This window comes from Gorilla gorilla, chromosome 2 (assembly GCF_029281585.2).
Source record: "Gorilla gorilla gorilla isolate KB3781 chromosome 2, NHGRI_mGorGor1-v2.1_pri, whole genome shotgun sequence".
NCBI classification, from domain to species: domain Eukaryota; kingdom Metazoa; phylum Chordata; class Mammalia; order Primates; family Hominidae; genus Gorilla; species Gorilla gorilla.
Genome location: NC_086017.1, coordinates 67,507,393 through 67,530,831, shown reverse-complemented (window position 1 = coordinate 67,530,831; position 23,439 = coordinate 67,507,393). Strand labels below are relative to the sequence as shown.

The 23,439-nt window shown below is 38.7% G+C and overlaps 1 protein-coding gene across 6 annotated transcripts in view; it reads left to right on the top strand.

The window, feature by feature from the left end:
- DENND6A (DENN domain containing 6A) overlaps positions 1-23,439 on the top strand; it is a 67,742-nt gene that overhangs the window by 31,154 nt on the left and 13,149 nt on the right. For all 6 annotated transcript variants that reach the window (XM_063703865.1, XM_063703864.1, XM_055383183.2 and 3 more), the window contains exons 6-12: positions 464-569; positions 1,189-1,268; positions 2,844-2,906; positions 4,295-4,350; positions 15,626-15,748; positions 16,308-16,403; positions 20,267-20,361. In XM_063703865.1, coding sequence (XP_063559935.1) covers positions 464-569; positions 1,189-1,268; positions 2,844-2,906; positions 4,295-4,350; positions 15,626-15,748; positions 16,308-16,403; positions 20,267-20,361 — 619 coding nt within the window. The remainder of the gene's footprint in view (positions 1-463; positions 570-1,188; positions 1,269-2,843; positions 2,907-4,294; positions 4,351-15,625; positions 15,749-16,307; positions 16,404-20,266; positions 20,362-23,439) is intronic.

Genomic DNA, 23,439 nt, shown 5'->3' with positions numbered 1-23,439 from the left:
TAATTTGTATCTGAAATGATCACACCATAAGGTTACAATTTCCAACTATGTGGCTATGACAGTTGAACTGTAAAATATAACTCATAAGTCTTTTGGAAAAGTATCAAAATTTACTCTTTCTTTAATAGGAAAAGTTCATATGGCTAATTCCTGATATTGCTATTGTAAGGATAGCAGGAGCTAGACTTTTGAAGTTACTCATGACATTAGTTTGTTGATAGGAAATTCTTTTTTTGAAGAGCAGGAAAATCTGTTACATGCCATTATGCTCTTAAAGTGTAGCAATAAGGTTAAACTTTTTGTGTTCTGCAGCTATGGTTTTGTTTCCTTTTAACTATCCACTGTAAAAGCCTTTTTATTTTAAAATCCACACTTTTTGCTGAATTTAGCTTGTTAGTAATTGATTATGCGAGAAATGAATGACAAAGCAATTTTTAAAACATTGTTTTTGTTTTTTCCTCAGTCCTTGGTTTTGATCAGCAAACTACCTTATATTCATTTTTTTCACACTGTGCTCAAACAGATAGCACCAGAGTATTTTGAAAAGAATGAACCTTATTTGGAAGCAGGTAAGTTTAACATTGTATGAGTTGAGTACCTTTATGCAGGAGTTTTAAAATTTTTACTGGAAATAAGTGATAAAAATGAAGTTGGTTTATAACAATTTATAAAAATTCAGGTAGGAACTTAAGGAATATATGATAGGAGAAAGGTATAAAACGATTTTTCTGGCATCTGTACCTACAGATATCCAAAACTGTCTTTTGTTATCTCCTTTAACTACTTTGATGATGCCTATTATTATTAGAATAATAATAAATGAATATCGAGTTGACAGTTCTAATACTCAAGAGTACTATTGAAAAATCCTTATGTCACTTGCTACAGACGGAAGGCCTTTGCCAGTTGATGTGCTTTTGTAGCTAATTAGTAGTAATAAATGAATACAAAAACTCCCTTTAATACTTAAGATATAAATTAACCAATTTATATCCTAGAACATGTGTATTTCTGAGTGAAATATAAAATGTTTTCATCACTTTGACTTTTCTTTTGCCTTTTATCTCTCATTCTTCCAGGTATATTTTTTCTGCTGTATGGAAAGTAGTGTTCTTATTTCTAATGCCTCATTTTTAATACTTTGATATTTTCACTTATTCTAAGAAAATATTTTATTATATTTTTCAGCTTGTAATGATGTTGATCGATGGCCTGCCCCAGTGCCAGGGAAGACATTACACCTGCCAATCATGGGGGTGGTAATGAAGGTAATATCTTATATCTCAATTGTCTCCTTTTTATTTTTATTTTTATTTTTTAGAGACAGGGTCTTGTGCTGTCACCCAGGCTGGAGTACAGTGGCATGATCACAGCTCACTGCAGCCTCAACTTTCCGGGCTCAAGCAATCCTCCCACTTCAGCCCCCCAAGTAGCCAGGACCACAGGCATGCACCACCACACCTGGCTAATTTTTAAACTTTTTGTAGACAGAATCTTGCCATGTTTCCTTGGCTAATTGTGATCTTTTTAAAGAACTTTTGGACAGGCATGGTGGCTCACACCTGTGATCACGCCTGTGAGCACTTTGGGAGGCCGAGGTGGGTGGATCCCTTGAGCCCAAGAGTTCAAGACCACCCTGGGCAACATGGTGAAACCTTGTCTCTACAAAAAATAAAAAAATTAACGGGGCGTGGTGGTGCACACCTGTAGTCCTAGGTACTTGGGATATTGCTTGAGCCTGGGAAGTCGAGACTGCAGTGAGCCAGGTTTGCATCACTGCATTCCAGCCTGCAGGACAAAAGCGAGACCCTGTCTCAAAAAAAAAAAAAAGAACTTTGTAGGAAGCTCACACATGGGCTTTGCTTTTTTAACCTTCTATTAATATTAATCATGTTATTGCTTTCCCTTGTTTGTCATTGATGTGAGGCATTATAGAGATATTGCAATACATTTTGCTTCCTAGAACCATTAGTCACACAACTTCAGGCACCTCTGATCTCATGGCATCCTGTAGAGTTTGCAGAAGAGTGTCATTTGTATGTAATACATGTATATGTAAATGCTACCTCCTGGAGTTCTGCAATTCCATGGCCCTGCCAGTGCCTCCAGAGATGAGTGATATGCAGAAACAGATTACTTGGTAGAATTGAGTATGAATTAATAAAAATTAAGAGAAATTGGGAAAGCCATTGGTTCTTAGTCCTAAGTGATGTTCTTAACACGTGATGTCAGACCATACATGTTCATCCCAGGGTTTTGTTCTCTGTTAGATTTTTCTTTTAAATGAATTAGCATTTTGTTCTCAGACTTTGTATAGGTTGTACCCTAAGTGCTTTGCAATTCACTGTCAAGTAGGACTTATTTTTGACAATGTTCTCTCTCTGCATTTGGCCATTTTTGTAGGATATGTATTGTGTTTTTCCTTGGGAAATCAAAAGTAATACTGATAGTTCTGGATTGAGTGTTCTCATTGTTTCCTGTGAGATTTATCCAAAAATTTGGCAAGCTTGAGAGGGTGTGTTTGGGTGTGTGTATATTAATGAAGCAAAGATTTGAACAATAAACAGGAAGCAGTATGAAGCTGATGTCCATTTTGTTTTTCAACATACTTGCTTCTCAGGGAGTTAGTGATTACTGTGTGTGTGTGGGTATGGAGACCTTGGTTTACTTACTTTCTGCTGTGACTAAAAATAAATATGACCTTAGTTTTTAACTCTGACATAGATAATTTTGTTTTTGTAGCTTTTTTGGCATTACTGACCATACCTTTTTAGCAGCAGGATACGGCACTTCTCATCCCCCATTCTTTTATAACCAAAAATAATTTCCTGTCTTTCTTTTAGGTACGGATTCCCACATGTCATGACAAGCCTGGGACAACTCAAATAGTGCAGTTAACTCAGCAGGTAGTGTGGTACTATGGTAGAATGATCCAGCACATATAGTCTCTTTAGCAGAATTTTTAAACTAGCAAATGCAGAGTTTCTTGAGTTTATTACATATTTCTGAATATTACTGAAATGTCCCATTAAATAATTTTTAATTAATTGGTAATATATTTTCTAATGTTTCTTAGGGTCTTTTTTCTTGTTGTTTCTCCAGTAGAGACTGGAGAACTCAGAATTTATATTTTAATTGTGAGGAAAAGGGGAAAGTGAATTTTTTTCAATAAGCTTTGATTCTGGCAGAACCTCTTAGGAGAGTGACCAGCAGACTGCTGATTTTAGGAAACTCAGTTAAAAGGATTCTGTAGTTACAATTGCCCTTTATTTTTCCAAAAGCACCATCTGTTCATGGGTGGGGTTGAAGTTTTCATTTGAAATGTTTTAACTGGTGTAAATTTTTTTGTTGTACTTTGTTTTTTGAATTGAATAAAAAACAGATAGCAGTAGGAAAACTGGTATTTCTGTTACATATCAACCAGTATTAATGGGAGTATTTCATACAGTTGCAAATTAATCTAATTTTGACTATTGGATTAATTTTTTCTTAAACAAGGACAGGGTCTCCCTCTGTCACCCAGGCTGGAGTACAGTGGCACGATCGTAGTTCATTGCAGCGTCCAATTCCTGGGCTGAAGTGATTCTCCCACCTCAGCCTCCTAAGTAGCTAGGACTATGGTGCATGCCACCATGCCTGGCTAATTTTTAATATTTTTTGTAGGGATGGGATTTCACTCTGTTACCCAGGCTGGTCTCGAACTCCTGGCATCAAGTGATCCTCCTTCCTGGATTCCCAAAGTGCTAGGATTACAGGCATGAGCTTGGGATTAATTCTTTTTTTTTTTTTTTTTTGAGATGGAGTCTCGCTCTGTCACCTAGGCTGCAGTGCAGTGGTGCGATCTCGGCTCACTGCAAGCTTCACCTCCCGGGTTCACGCCATTCTCCTGCCTCAGCCTCCCGAGTAGCTGGGACTACAGGCGCCTGCCCCCATGCCTGGCTAATTTTTTGTATTTTTAGTAGAGATGGGGTTTCACCGTGTTAGCCAGGATGGTCTCGATATCCTGACCTTGTGATCCGCCCGCCTTGTCCTACCAAAGTGCTGGGATTACAGGCATGAGCTATCATGCCTGGCCGGGAATAATTCTTTATCCATGATATCTGCATTATTTTTGATTTTCTGCTATATTAGGGAATATTGGTAAGACCCATTCCCTCTCTGGCTGTTCCTAAAGGAAGAGAATCTTAAAAGTTAGACAGGGCAGCATGGCTTATTGATCATGAGATAGATATATTTTAAAATTTTCCATAAATTTTGGTGATACCTTCTCTTATTTTTCTTTTCTATCTCTCAGGCGGACACAAATATATCTGTTATTTTACCTACTGTTCATGAGGTGGATATTTTCAGGTAAAGAATAAAAAATTTTGTTAACTGACTTTCTTTTGCTTTGTGGTGGTGGTGTTAATTTATTTAAAAAATGAATATTATATAGGATGTGGAAAAAATTGGAAAAAAATAGTTATGTTTTACATGTTATAAATCAATGGTTCATCCCTGGGTACATGTTATAAGCTTTGACAATTAGGGAAATTTAAATATAGAATATGTATTATATGTAAAAATATTTTTGTTTGGTTTAGTGTGAGAATTATATTGTAATGATGTTAGAAAACATGCTTTTTAAAAAAAGAGATGCCTTTTATTTGGGAGTGAAATGTCATGATGTTTGTGTTCTATTTTAAAATACTTCAGTAAGAAAAAATAGATGACATGAAAAATGGCAAATATTATTAATCATTAAATCTGAGTGATATGTACATGATGTTTCTCACACTGTTGTTTTTATTTTTCTGTATGTTTGAAAAATGTCAACATGGAAAATGAAAAAACAAAAAAGAGATACTGTTAGCAATTAGAAAAGAAATAGAGGAAAAATAAAAAGTAATGTTTGTGCCTTTACCCAGAGCAGCTAAATCTTTGGATTGGTACCCAAGTTCTAGTTCCCCAGGTAGTTCTGATGTATAGGCCAGCTTGAAAAACCACTGCTATAAATGAGCAGTTACGACATGCTCAAAAAGTCATGAAAGACTTAAAATGGATTTTTTTGGTGGGATCTTTTTTCTTTTATTTTTGAGACAGAGTCTCACTCTGTTGCCTAGGCTGGAGTGCACTGCTGCAGTCTTGGCTCACAGCAGCCTCCACCTCCCAGGTTCAAGCGATTCTCCTGCCTCAGCCACCCAAGTAGCTGGGACTACAGGTGCACACCACCATGTCTGGCTACATTTTTGTATTTTTAGTAGAGATGGGGTTACACCATGTTGTCCAGGCTGGTCTCGAACTCCTGACCTCAAGTGATCCACCTGCCTTGCCCTCCCAGACTGCTGGGATTACTGCGCCTGGCTGACCTTTTTGTTTGTTTTTTATGACTTGTAAACTACATGGAATACTGCTTCAAAAGATTGGTTAGTTTAAAAAAAAAAAGATTGGTTAGTTTTATATGTTGCTCTAGCACAGTACAGTCATCCTATTTCTAGGTATTTATTCAATAAAAATGAAAATGTGTCCACATGAAGACCTGTATGCAAATGTCTATATAGTAGCTTTATTCATAACAGTATAAAACTATACACAACCGAAGTATCCATCAACTGGTAAATGGACAAACAAAATGTAACACATGAATGCACATGGAATACTATTCAGCAGTTAAAAAAAAGAAGGAACAGTTGATACATGCAACAGTGTGAAAGACTTCCAAAAGCATTATGCTAAGTGAAAGTTTCCAGATAATTTAAAGATACTGAATGATTCCATTTATATGATGTTCTGGAAAAGATAAAACTATAGGGACAGAAATCAGATCAGTGGTTACCTGGGGCTGGGGGAGGAAATCTACTACATAAGGGCTGCGGGCATTTCGTGAGGTGATGGAACTATTCTAGATCTTTGGTAAGGGTAAATTTTACTGCATATAAATTATAAATGTGACTTTTAAAACAAATTAATTTTCTTAAAAATTACATGTTATGGCATTATTAGGATGAAAAGAGGGAGTGTCCCCAAAATGAATAAATATTACAGGCAAAATATACTAAGAAGAATGTGTACATTTCTCATTTTGATACTTGACTCATTAAGGAATAATTTGCAGAATTGGCATAAATTAATATAGAGTTCAATTATTGGACATTTTTTCTTTTGAACTTCTGGGTATGAGTCTTACGCTTTATTGTTTGTTACTGATTATCTTAGCTTTTGTGGTAATCTTGCATATCCCATATCTGAAATGGTCAGAATCAGAAGTGTTTTGGATTTTGGACTTTTTTGCATTTGGGGATTTTTGCATATACATAATGAGATATCTTGGGGATGGGCCCAAGTTTAAACACAAGGGTCACTTATGCTTCATATACACCTTATACACATACCCTGAACGTAATTTTAAAAAATATCTTTAATGATTTTGTGCACGCAACTAAATTTTGATTGCATTTTGACTTTGACTTATCTTGAAGTCATGAGTAGAATTTTCCACTTGTGGCATCATGTCAATGCTCAAAACCTTTTGGGTTTGGGAACATTTTGTAATGTAGATTTTCACATTAGGGATGCTCAACCCTTAGTTAATTACCCCCATCACTAACACCTTTGATTAGCACATGTCTCGTCTCCTGGATATGAATTACATAATATTGTTTTAAGAGTGGGGCAAGTTAGTTTGTTGTTTTTCAATTCTTGTTTCCCGCCAGATGCAGTGGCTTACGCCTGTAATCCCAGCACTTTGGGAGGCCAAGGCGGGCAGATCATGAGGTCAGGATTTTGAGACCAGCCTGACCAACATGGTGAAACCCCGTCTCTACTAAAAATACAAAAACTAGCTGGGCATGGTGGCGGGCGCCTGTAATCTCAGCTACTCAGGACGCTGAGGCAGGAGAATTGCTTGAACCCAGGAGAGGGAGGTTGCAGTGAGCTGAGATCGTGCCACTGCACTCCAGCCTGGGCAACAGAGCGAGACTCCCATCTCAAAAAAAAAAAAAAAATTCTTGTTTTCCGAGAGATGAGAAAACCAAATTTTGAAAAATAATCTCACACAGTGATAGTATTACATCAAGCATTTAATATCTAATGATTAGATTAATGCTTTATTTGTGACTGTGCTTTTTGTTTCTGTAGAGCTTACATTTTACGTTTATTAGTGTGAATGAAAGTTTACATATTTATCCAGTTATATTGAAGGTGATAGATTTACACCAAGACTGAGCTTGAAAGCAAAGTAAAGAGACCTAGAAAGACATTTGAATTTGAGTAGCAGAGATACAGGTGAGTGTAGGCGCTCCTTTCACTAGGTCAAGGTCTATTCCATGGACCACGCCTTTGGTTTCAGCTTTCTTGATCACAGAAATAGTTTCCTCATTCTGTTTTTGAGGTGAGATTAGAATTGAAGGGCAGTTTTCTGTTGAAAGAAATAGACATTTTCTTGCCTTAGAGTCAGGGACATTTTACCTGATGATATTTGCTATTTGTTCCTAGTACAATGAGAGACACATCAGTTATCACCTCCTGCCACCTGCTTCTCTCCCCTGTTCCCTATTGTGACTTGAGAAACAAGTTATTTTGGCTTTCTACCGCATTGGCTGAGTAGACAACAGTTATAGCTGTTTCAGTGTTTCAGAGATTGAGAAAGCCTGTCACCACATAAAATGTATCTGATGCTATCTGACACATGTTAATTTCCTTTAGGTTTAGGTTTCAGATTATAATAACATACTATATCTTTCTCAAAAGGTTGAAACCACTGTTTATTTCTTAGAAGTGAATTTCTGGCTGGGCACGGTGGCTCACACCTGTAATCCCAGCACTTTGGGAGGCCAAGGCAGGTGGATCACGAGGTCAGGAGATCGAGACCATCCTGGCTAACACGGTGAAACCCCGTCTCTACTAAAAATACAAAAAAAAAAAAAAAAAAAAATTAGCCGGGCGTGGTGGCAGGCACCTGTGGTCCCAGCTACTTGGGAGGCTGAGGCAAGAGAATGGTGTGAACCTGGGAGGTGGAGCTTGCAGTGAGCTGAGATCATGCCACTGCACTCCAGCCTGGGCAACAGAGTGAGACTCTGTCTCAAAAAAAAAAAGAGAAGTGAATTTCTAATTATTTTCCCAAGGCATGGCTGTTTTGGTGGTGGGAGCTTAGCATAAAGGCATGGTACTCCAGAATGGGAATATAAATGTGGTACTAAAAAAAAAGACCCAGTGATTTCCTTACAGACCTTCATTTCAGTAATCCTATACTGCAGTTAATTTGGTGCACACTACCTTTTTTTTTTTTTTAGACGGAGTCTCGCTCTGTCGCCCAGGCTGGAGTGCAGTGGTGTGATCTCGGCTCACTGCAACCTCCGCCTCCTGGGTTCAAGCAATTCTCCTGCCTCAGCCTCCCGAGTAGCTGGGACTACAGGCTTGTGCCACTACATCCGGCTAATTTTTTTTATTTTTAGTAGAGACGGGGTTTCACCGTTGTTAGCCAGGATGGTCTCGATCTCCTGACCTCGCGATCTGCCCGCCTCGGCCTCCCAAAGTGCTGGGATTACAGGCGTGAGCCACCGTGCCCGGCCTACCACTAATATTTTTTAGTTCGAGAGAAGTTTCCTTTCCTGAATATTAAAAACTTACCTCCCACCCAAAAAAGCAACTTTGATAACATATTATCAGTATAATACAAAGCTTTCAAAGAATGATTTATCTTGTAACTATACTTCCTATCTTCTATGTGTGCCCTTTGCTAATAATATATTAATATACTTGAAAGACAATAATTTGCAACTTGGTGCCTTAAAGGAATCCCACTATTAAAGTCAGTTGGTCAGATGTTTTCATGTAGGCCTTTTTCATTTTTCCTTTGCTTATTTTTACAAACCAACAGAAAAGTAGTAAGTACAATACAGAAGACTTTTTTCCCAAACCATTTGGTAGTAAGCTGGCGACTTGGTGCCCTGTCATCCCTTAATACTTTAGAGTCTATTTCCTACAAACAAGTATACAACGCAACCATCAAAATTGGTAAAATCAACATTGATAAGTTAATATCATCTAATACTAAGACCAGTTCAAATGTTACCAGTTGTTACAATAATGTCTAGTTGAGAATTATCTGTTGCATGTAGCTGTCACATCTCATTAGTCATCTTCAGTCTAGAATAGTTCTTTAGTCTCTGACTTTCATGATCCTGATATTTTGCAGATTACAGGACAGTTATTTTGCAGAAACTCCTCAGTTTAGGATTGTCTGGTATTTACTCCTGATTAGATTGAGGCTCTGCATCTGTCAGGAGGTGGCACATAAGTTGAACTTGACTTGTTATTGATGATGTTCAGTTTGATCACTTGATTAATGTGGTATCCTCCAAGCTTCTCCACTGATAAGTTAATTGTTTTTTCTTTTGTAATTAGGTATTTTGGGGGGAGATATTTGAAACTATATATGTTATTTATTGATGTGTAACAAATTATCCCAATACTTAGGCTTAAAAGAACAAACATTATTTCACACAGTTTCTGAGGGCTGGAAATCTGGGAGCTGCTTAGGTGGGTAGTTCTGGCTTAGAGTTTTTTATGTGGTTGCAGTCAAGTTGTTTATCTGTGGTTTCAGTCAGTTGGACATAGGAGTCTGGAGAGTCTGCTTCCCTACAAGGCTTACTCGCACAGCTTGGCTGGAGATCGCAGTTCTCTGTGGCTGTTGTTAGGAGGTCTCAGCCCTAGCCTTATGGACTTCTCCACAGGGCTGCCTAATGTTCTCACAACATGGCAGCTAACTTTTCCCAGAGCAAGCACTGAGAGAAGGCTGAAGCCACAGTGTCCTGTATGACTCAGCCTTCAAAGTTGTACATTGTCATTTCTACCATATTCTGTTAATTACAATCAAACCAGTAATCCAGTCCGCGCTCAAGAACGGGAGAATTAGGCTCCATGTTTTGAAAGGACTGTCAAAGAATTTGTGGACAGATGTTATTTATTTATTTATTTTTATTTTTATTTTATTATTTTTGTAGAGAGGGTGTCTTGCTATGTTACCCAGGCCAGTCTTAAACTCTTGCCTCAAGTGATCCTTCCACCTAGGTGTTGGGGTTACAGGAGTGAGCCACCATGCACAGCCTGGACATATTTTAAATCACCATACTATTTTTATATATCTGTTTGGGCTCTGATTTCTTGTTTTATTCAATGGATTCTAATCCATTATTACCTATTTTGATATTCAAATTGTCCCAGTTTGGCCAGTGAGAACTTACTATAGGGTGGCTTCTATGTTCTTTTGCCATATCTCTGTCATTCTTTGAACACTGTCTTGCTTTCTGGTGTGAGATATTCTGGGTTTATCTTTTTTTTTTTTTTGGTAATAAACTGGTTTGTAATTATCATATCATACAATATTCAACCTTTTAAAGTACAATTCACTAGTTTTTTAATATATTCACAAAGTTGTGCAACCATCACTGCTAATTCCAGAACATTTTCATCACCTCAAAACGTAACCCTGTACCTATTAGCAGTTCCCATTCCCTCTTCTTCCCAGCCCCTTGCCATTACTAACTTACTTTCTGTCTCTATGGACTTGCCTGTTTTGGACATTACATTTAACTAGAATCATACAAAATGTGACCTTTTGTGTCTGTCTTCCTTCACCCAGAATAATGTTTATAAGGTTCATCTGTGCAGTATCATGAATCAGTACAGATGCTCCTAGACTTGCAAGGGGGTTATGTCCTGTTAAACCCATTGTAAGTTTGCAAATTGTAAGTTGAAAGTGCGTTTTTGATATTTTCAGTTTACAATGGGCTTATCTGGAGGTAAGTCTGTCATATGTTGAGGAGCATACTGAATGCGTACTGCTTTTGCAACATCATAAAGTTAAAAATTGTAAGTCAAACCATTGTAACATGGGGACTGTCTGTACTTCATTTTTTTAATGGTCGAATAATATTCCATATGGATGGGCCAGGTGCGGTGGCTCACGCCTGTAATCCCAGCACTTTGGGAGGCCAAGGTGGTCAGATCATCTGAGATCGGGAGTTCGAGACCAGTCTGACTGGCATGGAGAAACCCCATCTCTACTAAAAATACAAAACTAGCCGGGTGTGGTGGCACATGCCTGTAATCCCAGCTACTCTGGATGCTGAGGCAGGAGAATCGCTTGAATCTGGGAGGCGGAGGTTGTGGTGAGCCAAGATCACGCCATTGCACTCCAGTCTGGGCAACAAGAGCAAAACTCCATCTCAAAAAAAAAAAAAAAAAAATTCCATGTGGATATACTACATTTTGTCTATCCATTCACCTTTTGATGCAGGTTTGGATGGTTTACACTTTTGGTTATTATGAATAATGCTACTGTCCACATTTGTGTATATATCTTTGTGTGGACATGTTTTCCATTCTCTTGGGTTCCAGATCATCTTGTATTTTCTCTTCCCAAGCCCTAGAACCAGCCATTTCTCTAAAAAGCCTTGGTTCTTTTTAGCAGAGAATAAGATTTAGAAGACAAGATCTGGGCACTTGGTGTGCTTATTGATATTGAGATATCATTGCTTTTAGACCCTCTCAAGTGGACAAAGCTAGGATGTGTGTGTGTGTGTGTGTGTGTGTGTGTGTGTATATATATGTAAATGCATGTATATATACACACTCATATATATTAAATTATTCTTTATTAACTGATTTAATCAATACCTCTGTTAGTAATCAATGCTGCATCTCTGCTGCAACTTTTTTTTTTTAGGTTTTTTGTTTATTTCAAAAGGTTTTTGGGGAATAGGTGGTGTTTGGTTGCATGAATAAGGTCTTTAGTGATGGTTTCTGAGATTTTGATGTACCCATCACACGAGGAATGTACACTGTACCCAATATGTAGTCTTTTTATCCCTCACCCCCTCCCTCCCTTTCCCCACTGAGTTCCCAAAGTTCATTGTATCATTCTTATGTCTTTGCATCCTCATAGCTTAGCTCCCACTTATGAGTGAGAACATATGATGTTTGGTTTTCCATTCCTAAGTTACTTTAGAATAATGGTCTCCAATTCCATCTAGGGTGCTCTGAATGCCTTTATTTCATTCCTTTTTATGGCTGAGTAGTATTCCATGGTGTGTGTGTGTGTGTGTGTGTGTGTGTGTGTGTGTATACATACACACACAGAGAGTCAGAGCTCAAAAAGGGGAAGATGGCACCCACTTGGAGACGTGGTCTAGTGGGATAGAGTAACCTGAATGAGACAGGAGGGTATCCATGGGGGTGGGGGTGGGGGGTCAATCCAACAAGGAGAATCAGAGAGTGAGCAGGGTAAGGAGGGTATCCATGCAGAAGGGAAGCCAGGTGTGGAATATCAGGGCCCAGGGGGGATTAGAAAAGTATTAGCATGGGGGACAAATATATATATACACACACACAACCATATATATATTTTTTTGTTTGTTTGTTTTGTTTGTTTGTTTTTTCACTCATTGATTGATGGGCATTTGGGCTTGTTCCATATTTTTGCAGTTGTGCATTGTGCTGCTATAAACATGCATGTGCAAGAATCTTTTTTTTTTTTTTTTTTTTTTTTTATGACTTCCTTTCCTCTGGGTAGATACCCAGTAGTGGGATTGCTGGATCAAATGGTAGATCTACTTTTAGTTCTTTAAGGAATCTCCATATGGTTTTCCATAGTGGTTGTACTAGTTTACATTCCTACCAACAGTGTAAAAGTATTCCCTTTTCACCACATCCACACCAACATTTATTATTTTTTGATTTTTTGATTATGGCTATTCTTGCAGGAGTGAGGTACTAGTGCATTGTGGGTTTGATTTGCATTTCCCTGATAATTAGTGATGTTAAGTGTTTTTTAATGTTTGTTGGCAATTTGTGTATCTTCTTTTGAGAATTGTCTATTCATGTCCTTAGCCCACTTTTTGATGGGATTGTTTGTTTTGTTCTTGCTGATTTAAGTTCCTTATAGATTCTGGATATTTGTCCTTTGTTTGGATGTATAGATTGTGAAGATTTTCTCCTATTCTGTGAGTTGTCTGTTTACTCTGCTGATTATTTCTTTTGCTGTACAGAAGCAAAATAAGTCCCATCTATTTATCTTTGTTTTGTTGCATTTGCTTTTGGGTTCTTGGTCATGAAGTCTTTGCCTAGGTTTATGCCTGGATGAGTTTTTTCCAATGTTATCTTCTAGAAATTTTATGATTTCAGGTCTTAGATTTAAGTCTTTGATTAATCTTGAGTTTGTTTTTGTAAAGGATGAGAGATGAGGATCCAGTTTCATTCTTCTACATGTGGCTTGCCAGTTATCTCAGCACCATTTGTTAAATAGGGTGTCTTTTCCCCACTTTATGTTTTTGTTTGCTTTGTTGAAGATCAGTTGACTGTAAGCATTTGGCTTTATCTCTGGGTTCTCTGTTCTGTTCCATTGGTCTATATGCCTATTTTTATACCAGTACCATGCTGTTTTGGTGACTATGGCTTTACAGTGTAGTTTGAAGGCAGATATGTATTGCTTCCAGATTTGTTCTTTTTGCTTAGTCTTACTTTAGCTATGCAGGCTCTTTTTTGGTTCCATATGAATTTTAGGATTGTTTTTTCTAGTTCTGTGAAGAATGATGGGAACAAGCAGTGTAAGGAGTGCATTGATGGGAATTGCGTTGAATTTGTAGATTGCTTTTGGCAGTATGGTCATTTTCACAATATTGACTCTACCCATCCATGAGCATAGGATGTGTTTCCATTTGTTTGTGTCGTCTGTGATTTTTTTCAGCAGTGTTTTGTCATTTTCCTTGTAGAGGTCTTTCACCTCCTTGAGTAAGTATATTTCTTAGTATTTTATTTTATGTATTGCAGCTATTGTAAAAGGGGTTGATTTGATTCTCAGCTTGGTTGCTGTTGGTGTATAGGAGAGCTACTGATTTGTGTACATTAATTTTGTATTTGGAAACTTTGCTGAATTCATTTACCAGTTCTAGGAGGTTTTTGGATGAGTTTTTAGGGTTTTCTAGGTATATGATGTCATCAGCAAACAGTGACAGTTTAACTTCCTCATTACCAATTTGCATGCTCTTTATTTCTTTCTCTTCTCTGATTGCTCTGGCTAGGACTCTGCTGCAACTTTGTCCCCCAAGCTAATACTTTTCTCATCCCCACTGGGCCCTGACATTCTACACCTGGCTTCCCTTCTGCATGGATACCCTCCTTACCCTGCTCACTCTCTGATTCTTCTTGTTGGATTGACCCCCCACCCCCACCCCCATGGATACCCTCCTGTCTCATTCAGGTTACTCTGTCCCACTAGACCACATCTCCAGGTGGGTGCCATCTTCCCCTTTTTAGGCTCTGACTCTCAACACCAGGTCAAGCCTCACATGAGTGCTCTCCTTACCCTGCTTGTGTGCTTACCCTACTCCAGGGTACTTCTCCATGGAAATACCCTAATTTCTCTGTTCTGACACCTTATGCCAGGTGGTCCCACATTGTGACAACCTCCTCAACTCATTCTGTCTTTGATGCTACTCATCAGGCTACCCGTCTGTGCTTCCTGGGCTCTGTGAACTGAAACCAAATAATCCCCACACATGTATACATTCCTCACCACATTTGGGCTCCAGCAGTTCCACAGTAGGCCACTATCTGCATGTAGATGTCCACCTTAACTTACATAAGCTCTGACATGCCTCCCTGGTCAATACGGCTCTCTTTCCCTCATGGCAGAGATACCTACCATGTTCTGCTTTAGGACTGAGTTGTTTAGGAAGGGAAGAGGAAGAGCTCCTTTGCCTTACCCATGAGCTGTTTTTTGGTTGTTGTTTGTTTCTTTTGTGGCACTTATCTTGTTTTTGAATAGTTAAAATTAACTCCCCTAATTTCCATCTCATAATTTGTTGCATATTTTTGCACTTAATTGTTGTTTGATTTTTCTTTCCTTTTTATTTGCATGTGTGTCTTTTCAACTGAGTGGATTGGTTGTGATTTTCATAAATAGATAAGATTTTCCCCCCTAATCTGCTAGGAAAAATTTTTGCCAAGCCAGGAGGAAATTCCTAAATAAGTGAAAGTTACCAAGTGTCTTAGGCCTGGTAACATACTAGCAGAGTTGTGTCCCAACAGGCCTCCACCCAATTCCAGGGCTGCTGTAAAAATACTCAGCACTTCTGTAGAGGGGGTATCTGCCCAGGAGGTTCGCTCTTGTTCAGCATTAGCACTCCCCCTTGTGATTTGTCATCATTCTTTAATGTCAAAAGTATTGGGTTTTAAGTTAAGTATATCCAATAAGTGCCCTTGGAAAATTAATTTTTCTTATTTCCTTAAAAATATTTAGGATTGAAATTCAAAGTATCAAAGCAATATTGATAAAATAGATCTATCATATGGTACAACAATTTGAGAATTATATGCTTTTATTGTCAGTTATTCTGTGTGTCAATATATTACATTTAATTTTGTAAAAATTAGGATGAGTCAAATTGATAGATATTTTTATGTGGATAAAAGGGACTTATGTCTCTATACATCACCATATTCTAAATGAATTTGTGTATCAGATCAAGATACAAATAGCAGGAAGAATTTATATCAATGTGGAGTTTTTAGAAAGATTATGTAGGAATTTTAAAAACAGGATTGGCTACATTAAAAAATATTTCTATTGTGCATCACCTTTTAGGTGTTTCTGCCCAGTTTTCCTTCATAGTCAGATGCTCTGGGAGCTGGTGCTGTTGGGGGAGCCCCTTGTGGTTATGGCGCCATCACCATCGGAATCATCAGAGACTGTATTGGCACTTGTTAAGTGAGTCTATTTGGTTACTATTTCTGGGTTTTTTTTTTGGATGCTGCAGTACTTAACCTGTTGGTGATATTTGCAGCACTTCCCACCTGTCGTATTTTTCCCCACCCATTATTGCATTGATCCATGCAAAAACCCTATCAGAAGGTAATGCTTATTATAGCACCATTTTATGGATGAGAAAATTGATTCAGGCTCCCTGAGGGCTGGAACCATGCCTTTGTTGTTCTGAGTGACAGGCACATTGATTCATTACATGAAGTTGTTCCTTGATAAATATTACTTGTGTGAATGATCAGTGTAGAGTCAAAGGCACATAGCTAGTGAACAGTAGAGCCAGAATTTCACCGCATCTTCTGCCCCAAACCCAGTGTGTTCTTTCAGTATGCCATTTCACATTACATATATCTGTCTTTCTAATTCTGTGAAATGAGTTTACCATTTATTAAAATAAACAAAGTATCCCTTTGTGTGTATACCGTTTGTATAGATGTTTTCTAGTTATAGATTAGGACCTTTAATTTCTGTGTCCTTTATTTTACATGTTCTTCCTGCTCCACAGCTGTATTTCTCCATTAAAGTACTTCAGTGATTTCCGACCTTATTTCACTATTCATGATAGTGAATTCAAAGAATATACTACCCGTACCCAAGCTCCGTAAGTAAACAAAATAACTTCTATTGACCAGGTATTACCTTTATAACCAAAATTGTGTAGAATTATTTTTGGTAATAAAAGCTTATAGGCAGAATGATCTTATAAAAGGAAAGTTTGAGGAGCTGCTGGAAATAATTTTAGATTTTAAGAGTTAGTACCTTATTTGAGCGATTTTATGTATTTATTTTTATTTATTTATTTTTGAGACAGAGGTTTGCTGTGTCGCCCAGGCTGGAGTGCAGTGGCGTGATCTCGGCTCACTGCAACCTCTGCCTCCTGGGTTCAAGAGAGTCTCCTGCCTCAGCCTCCTGAGTAGCTGGATTACAGGCATGCGCCACCACGCCCGGCTAATTTTTGTATTTTTAGTAGAGACAGGGTTTCACCATGTTGATCAGGCTGATCTCGAATTCCTGACCTTGTGATCTGCCTGCCTCAGCCTCACAAAGTGCTGGGATTACAGGTGTGAGCCACCACACCCGGCCCACGTGATTTTATTTATTAATGGAAGCTATATTGTCATTAATAGCCACTGGGTTGTACTTTCAATTGTACTTATTTATGAAAAATCTTTTCAATCTGTAAAAAGAAAAAATAATCTTACCCTTTCCCTTTTAGCTCTTGCTCTATCGCTCACCTTCTTTTTACAGCTAGATTTCTAAAGCAACAACAAAAATCTGCATGTACTATCTCCACTTCCTGATTTTCTGGTTGCTTCTAGTCAACTGCGGATTGACTTCTTCATATTCACTGAATTTGTTCTTGCCAAAACATCAAGACCCTTCTCAGTGTTTCACCCAGTGGGCATATCATTACCCTGTTTTTCCTTTTCTTTCTGTCTTTCCCCCTCCTCTCCCCTCCCCACCCCTCCCGTCCCTTCCCCTCCCCTCCCCTCCTCTCCCCTCCCCTCCCCTCCCCTCCCTTCCCTGTTGCCCAGGCTGGTCTACCACCTCTTCTTTCTTGTAACATTTACACTTTTAACCTTAAAAATATTTTAATCACCAGCTGGTCGTGATGGCCCATGCCTGTAATCCCGGCACTTTGGTAGGCCGAGGCGGGCAGATCACTTAAGTCCAGGAGTTAAGAGACCAGCCTGGGCAACATGGCAAAACCCTGTCTCCACAAAAAAAATACAAAAATTAGCTGGATGTGGTGGCATGCGTCTGTAGTCCCAGCTACTAATGAGGCTGAGGTGGGAGGATGGCTTGAGCCTAGGAGGCAGAGGTTGCAGTGAACTCAGATCGTGCCACTGGACTCCAGCCCTGGGGAACAGAGTGAGACCCTGTCTCAAAAAAATTTTTTTTGTAAATCTCTAATACCTTTCTCTCCTGGGCTGTCTTGTGGTGCATCCCAATCTTCTTTGCAGACTTCTTTTCTCTACGAATCCCTTAAATGTTGGTGTTCGCTAGGTATTGTGTTCTGAGTTCTGATTTCAGACTGATAGTTTTTTTTTTTTTTTTTTGAGATGGAGTCTGGCACTGTCATCCAGGAGGGAGTGCAATGGCGCCATCTTGGTTTACTGCAACCTCCGCCTCCCGGGTTCACGTGATTCTCCTGCTTTAGCCTCCCAAGTAGCTGTGATTACAGGTGCACACTATCACACCCAGCTAATTTTTTGTATTTTTAGTAGAGACAGGGTTTCACTATATTGGCCAGACTGGTCTTGAACTCCTGACCTCGTGATCTGCCCACCTTGGCTTCCCAAAAGTGTTGGGATTACAGGCGTGAGCCACCACGCCTGGCCCAGACTGATAATTATTTCTGTACAGTTTTTTTTTTTTTTTTTTTGAGACAGAGTCTCGCTCTGTTGCCTAGGCTGGAGTGCAGTGGCATGACCTCAGCTCACTGCAAACTTCACCTCCTGGGTTCAAGTGATTCTCCTACCTCAGCCTCCCAAGTAGCTGGGATTACAGGCATGCACCACCACACCCAGCTAATTTTTGTATTTTTAGTGGAGATGGGGTTTCATCATGTTGGCCAGACTGGCTCGAACTCCTGACCTCAAGTGATCCACCCGCCTCAGCCTCCCAAAGTGCTGGGATTGCAGACGTGAGCCACCGTGCCTGGCCCTTTCTGTACAGTCTTATCTGTACCCATGGCTTCTGTTAATACCCCATGTTAATGACTGAAATATATCTTTCTAGCCAATATCTCTGTGAGGTCCAGACCTATATAACCAGGCATGTGTGTGTGTTGTGGGGGGAGGGGGATGTTTTAAGCACATTGCCCCATAGAAGATAGAAGTCTTAATGGCATCTGAAACTAAACATGTGCAAACTGAATTATTTTTGTCTCCTTCTTTTCTCCCCTAATCTCATACCTTTTCTTTCTTTTCATGGATGGCATTAGTTTTCACTTAGTTCTCAAAACCTTGTCATAAATTTCTCCTTTGTAACATGCCCCACATTAAATTTTACCAAATTCTGTCAGTTTGATATCCTAAAATATCTCTGATTACATTTCTTATCTTCTTTCTATAGCTCCCTTTCCAGTCTTACTGCCTCTCATGTTTTGCATATCCAAATTTGCTTTTCCCTCAACCCCTTCTCTCCTCATAAGATAACTTCCAAATTTCTTCCAGAGTGATCTTTCTTTTTTTTTTTTTTTTTTTTGAGATGAAATCTCGCTGTTGTCCCCCAAGTTGGAGTGTGATGGCGCGATCTTGGCTCACTGCAACCTCCACCTCCTGGGTTCAAGTGATTCTCCTGCCTCAGCCTCCCCAGTAGCTAGGATTACAGGCGCCTGCCACCACACCTGGCTAATTTTTGTATTTTTAGTAGAGATGGGGTTTCACCGTGTTGGCCAGGTTGGTCTCGAACTCCTGACCTCAGGTGATCTGCCCACCTCGGCCTTCCCAAAGGGCTGGGATTACAGGCGTGAGCCACCGCGCCTGGCCAATTGATCTTTCTAATAAGCACTTTTTCTTTCATGCGGCATTCCTCCACTTGGTTATCTAGTAGTTTCCCTTTGCCTGTAAGATAACATCTAAACTTCTTAGCATACTAACATGGTACTAATGATCGGGCAACAATATTCTCATTTCTGACTATTCATCCTTTCTGCTTTTGCTCCAGGAATGCTAAACTCTGTGTAGTTCTACAGACAGGCCATAATGTCACTTCATTGCTTTGCACATAGTTTATTCTGCATCACTCTTCCCTCTCTCATCCACTTGGCAAAAAACGCCTACTCATCTTTCATGTCTTCCTGTAAATATTATCTCTTTGGTGAGGCTGTCCTTTAATCCCCTGGTAGACATAGGTTCTCCTTTGTGATTATTATGCTTTTTTTTTTTTTTTTGAGACAGAGTCTCACTCTGTTGCCCAGGCTGGACTGCAGTGGTGCAATCTTGGCTCACTGCAACCTCCGCCTCCTGGTTTCAAGCAATTCTCCTGCCTCAGCCTCCTGAGTAGCTGGGATTACAGGTGCCCGCCAGTACGCCCAGCTAATTTTTTGTAATTTTAGTAGAGATGGGGTTTCACCATGTTGGCCAGGTTGGCCTCGAACTCCTAACCTCGTGATCTGCCCGCCTCGGCTTCCGAAAGTGCTGGGATTACAGGCGTGAGTCACCGCGCTCAGCCAATTGTTGTGCATTTTAAACCACCTTCACTGTCTTCTAATTTTGGCATCATAACTGGATGTGTATATCTTTCTTCCTGTGTGCTGCTGGAAGGACCGTGTCCTTTCATCTTTTTATGTCTAGTGTAAAACGTGTTGCCTGGCATGTAGTTGATATGTAATGTGTTGAATAAAGGAAAAAGCAATCTGTGTATTGTTCACTGAAAAAAAAAGTAAACTATTCTTCACTGATTTAGCATTCATCTTTTTCTCACCTTTTTTGTTTTGTTTTGTTTTGTTTTTTATAGGCCCTCAGTTATATTAGGAGTAACCAACCCTTTTTTTGCTAAGACACTCCAGCACTGGCCACACATTATTCGAATAGGAGACCTTAAACCTACAGGTAAAGTATAAACTTGGTGTTCTGTTTTTAGTGTGCAGTGTTGCTGAACAGGTTTCTTTCTTTTCATCCTTGATTATTTTTTATGTTGATGGCAGCTTTCTTCAAGGCCTTTGGAGAAGAGTATAATTTCCTGCTAATTTCCCACTAAAATATGCAGGCTCTTATAATATGTATAATCTGTCATGTCCTCCTACCAAAAAATATACTTATAGTGTTATATTATTATAGAATAATAATATAACACTTATAGAATTATAGTAAAATGAAGTCTCAAAAATGTTAGCTTTATATATATTAAATATATATTTAAATATATAATATAATATATTGAATATAAATATATATTTAAATATATAATATTTAAATATATATTTTAATATAATATATTGAATATAAATATATAATATATATTTAAATATTTAAATATATATTTTTATTACTTAAATATTTAAATATATATAAATATATATTTAAATATACTATATATATATTTAAAAGCCCAATAAAACAGAACTTTCTATATATATAGAAGCCCAATAAAACAGAACTTTCCAATACTGCTTGAGTAAAACCTTATAGAAAACTAGAATTATTCCCGACTTATCACAAAATACCCAGCTAGGTCTCAAAACAAGTATATGTCCCTGTAGCACAGGTTATTGATTTAGGGAGCGGTTCAAAGTGTCTTTTCATATGGAAAAGACATACAGTACCTTGTTCATGGTAGGAGTTTAACAGATGTTTAAGTATATGAATTCTGAGGTTGGAAGTTTCGTTAACCTAGATGACAACTAAATGGTACATTAATTAAGGACATGAGTCTTGCGTATGAGAAGATATGAGAAAATTTTTTAAATCTTAATTTAATCTTGACATTTATTTCATGGTTTGGGCGTAGTAATTTAGACTGTTTTATTAATTGTAATGTAGCGGACTACTGACTATTTTCTCCTTCCAATGGAAGACATCTCTCCGACATGACAATGGACATTCATGAATTTTCCACTGAAATAGTTGGGATTGTAAAGTTATTTTCTAATAACTTTATAATGTACTACATTTATTTATTTATGTGACAGAGTCTCACTCTGTTGCCCAGGCTGGAGTACAGTGGCACTATCTCAGCTCTTCCAGGTTCAAGTGTTTCTCCTGCCTCAGCCTCCCAAGTAGCTGGGATTACAGGCACCCACCTCCTTGCCCAGCTAATTTTTGTATTTTTAATAGAGACAGGGTTTTGCCATGTTGGCAAGGCTGGTCTCAAACTCCTGAGCTCAGGTGATCTGCCCACCTTGGCCTCCCAAAGTGCTGGGATTACAGATGTGAGCCACCACTCCCGGCCACTACCTTTTTTGTTTTTTGGTTTTTTTTGGGTTTTTTTTGTTTTTTTTTTTTTTGAGACAGAGTCTCACTCTGTCGCCCAGGCTGGAGTGCAGTGGCATGATCTCGGCTCACTGCAACCTCTGCTTCATGGGTTCAGGAGATTCTCCTGCCTCAGCCTCCCAAGGAGCTGGGATTACAGGCGCCCACCACCATGCCTGGCTTATTTTTGTATTTTTAGTAGAGACGGGGTTTCACCATGTTGGCCAGTTTGGTCTCAAACTCCAGACTTCCAGACCGCCCACCTCGGCTTCCCAAAGTGCTGGGATTACAGGCTGAGCCACTGCGCCTGGCCAGCAGCCACTACTTTTAAAACTTGTTCCTTTTGTTATACATAGATATATTTAAAACATGACTTAATAATCTGATTTTACAAGATTTTCCTTCTGGTATATACATATATCTAAATGGAAGTATTAGAATCAAGGATAACATTTTAAATAGTACTGTTTACAAATTCTGGACTCGGTCTTACTGAAATTTTTAGAAGCCTTATGAAATAGAGGAAAAAGCAAAGGGCTTCACCTTGGCAATCAGAACTGTGTGCTAATAGGCTGAATAGCATCTTTAAGCCTCAAATTTTTTGTCTGCTAGGAGGATTAAACACAGTGCCTGATGCATGGTACTCTGTAAATGGCATGGTCCCCTGCCATTCTGTTACTGTTCTGTCTGAGTATTAATGATAGTACAGAGAACAACAGTTGCTAGAGTCTTGGATATGAGATGATATGATAAATTTTTTTAAATCTTAATTTAATCTTGACATTTTCATGGTTTGGGCCTACTAATTTAGACTATTAATTATAATGTAGTAGACTACTGATTGTTTTCTCTTTCCAGTGGAAGAAGTCTCTCTGCTAGATGTAGGTAGATAACTTTTGCACAAAATCATTGGTAGAGCAGCATTAATTGATAAATCTGTTTAAGAAATCACCAAACTGTTTGCCAAAGTGGCCCATCAGTTTACATTCTTACCAGCAATGTATGAGGGTTCCTATTTCTTAACATCTCTGCCAACATTTGATGTTGTCATTTTCATTATGGCCATTCTAGAATGTTTGAAATGGTGATTTTAATTTGCTTTTCTCTAATGACTAATGATGGTGAGCACTTTTTCATCTACTTCCTTTCATTCATATATCTTTGGTGAAATGTCTATTTAAATATTTTGCCTTTTTGTGTATGTGTGTGATAGGGTCTTGTGCTGTTGCTCAGGCTGGAGTGCATTGGCACAATCATAGCTCACTGTAACCTTGAACTCCTGGGCCCAAGTGATCCTTCTGCCTCAGCCTCCCGAGTAGCTGGGAGTACAGGTGCACGCCACCACGCCTGGCTAATTTTTTATTTTTTCTGTAGAGACAGGATCTTGCAATGTTGCTGGTCCTAAACTCCTGTGCTCAAGCAGTCCTCCTGCCTTGGCCTCCCAAAGTGTTGGGATTACAGGTGGGAGCCACCACACCTGGCCTGTTATTTTCCATTTTTTTTTATAGTAACCATCCTAATGGGCATGAGTTAGTATTTTATTGTGGGTTTCATTTTCATTTCCCTCATGATCGGTGATATTGAGTATCTTTCCATTGTTTATTGGCCATTTTATTTATTTATTTATTTATTTATTTATTTATTTATTTATTTATTTATTTTTGAAACGGAGTCTCACCCTGTTGCCTGGCTGGAGTGCAGTGGTGCAACCTTGGCTCA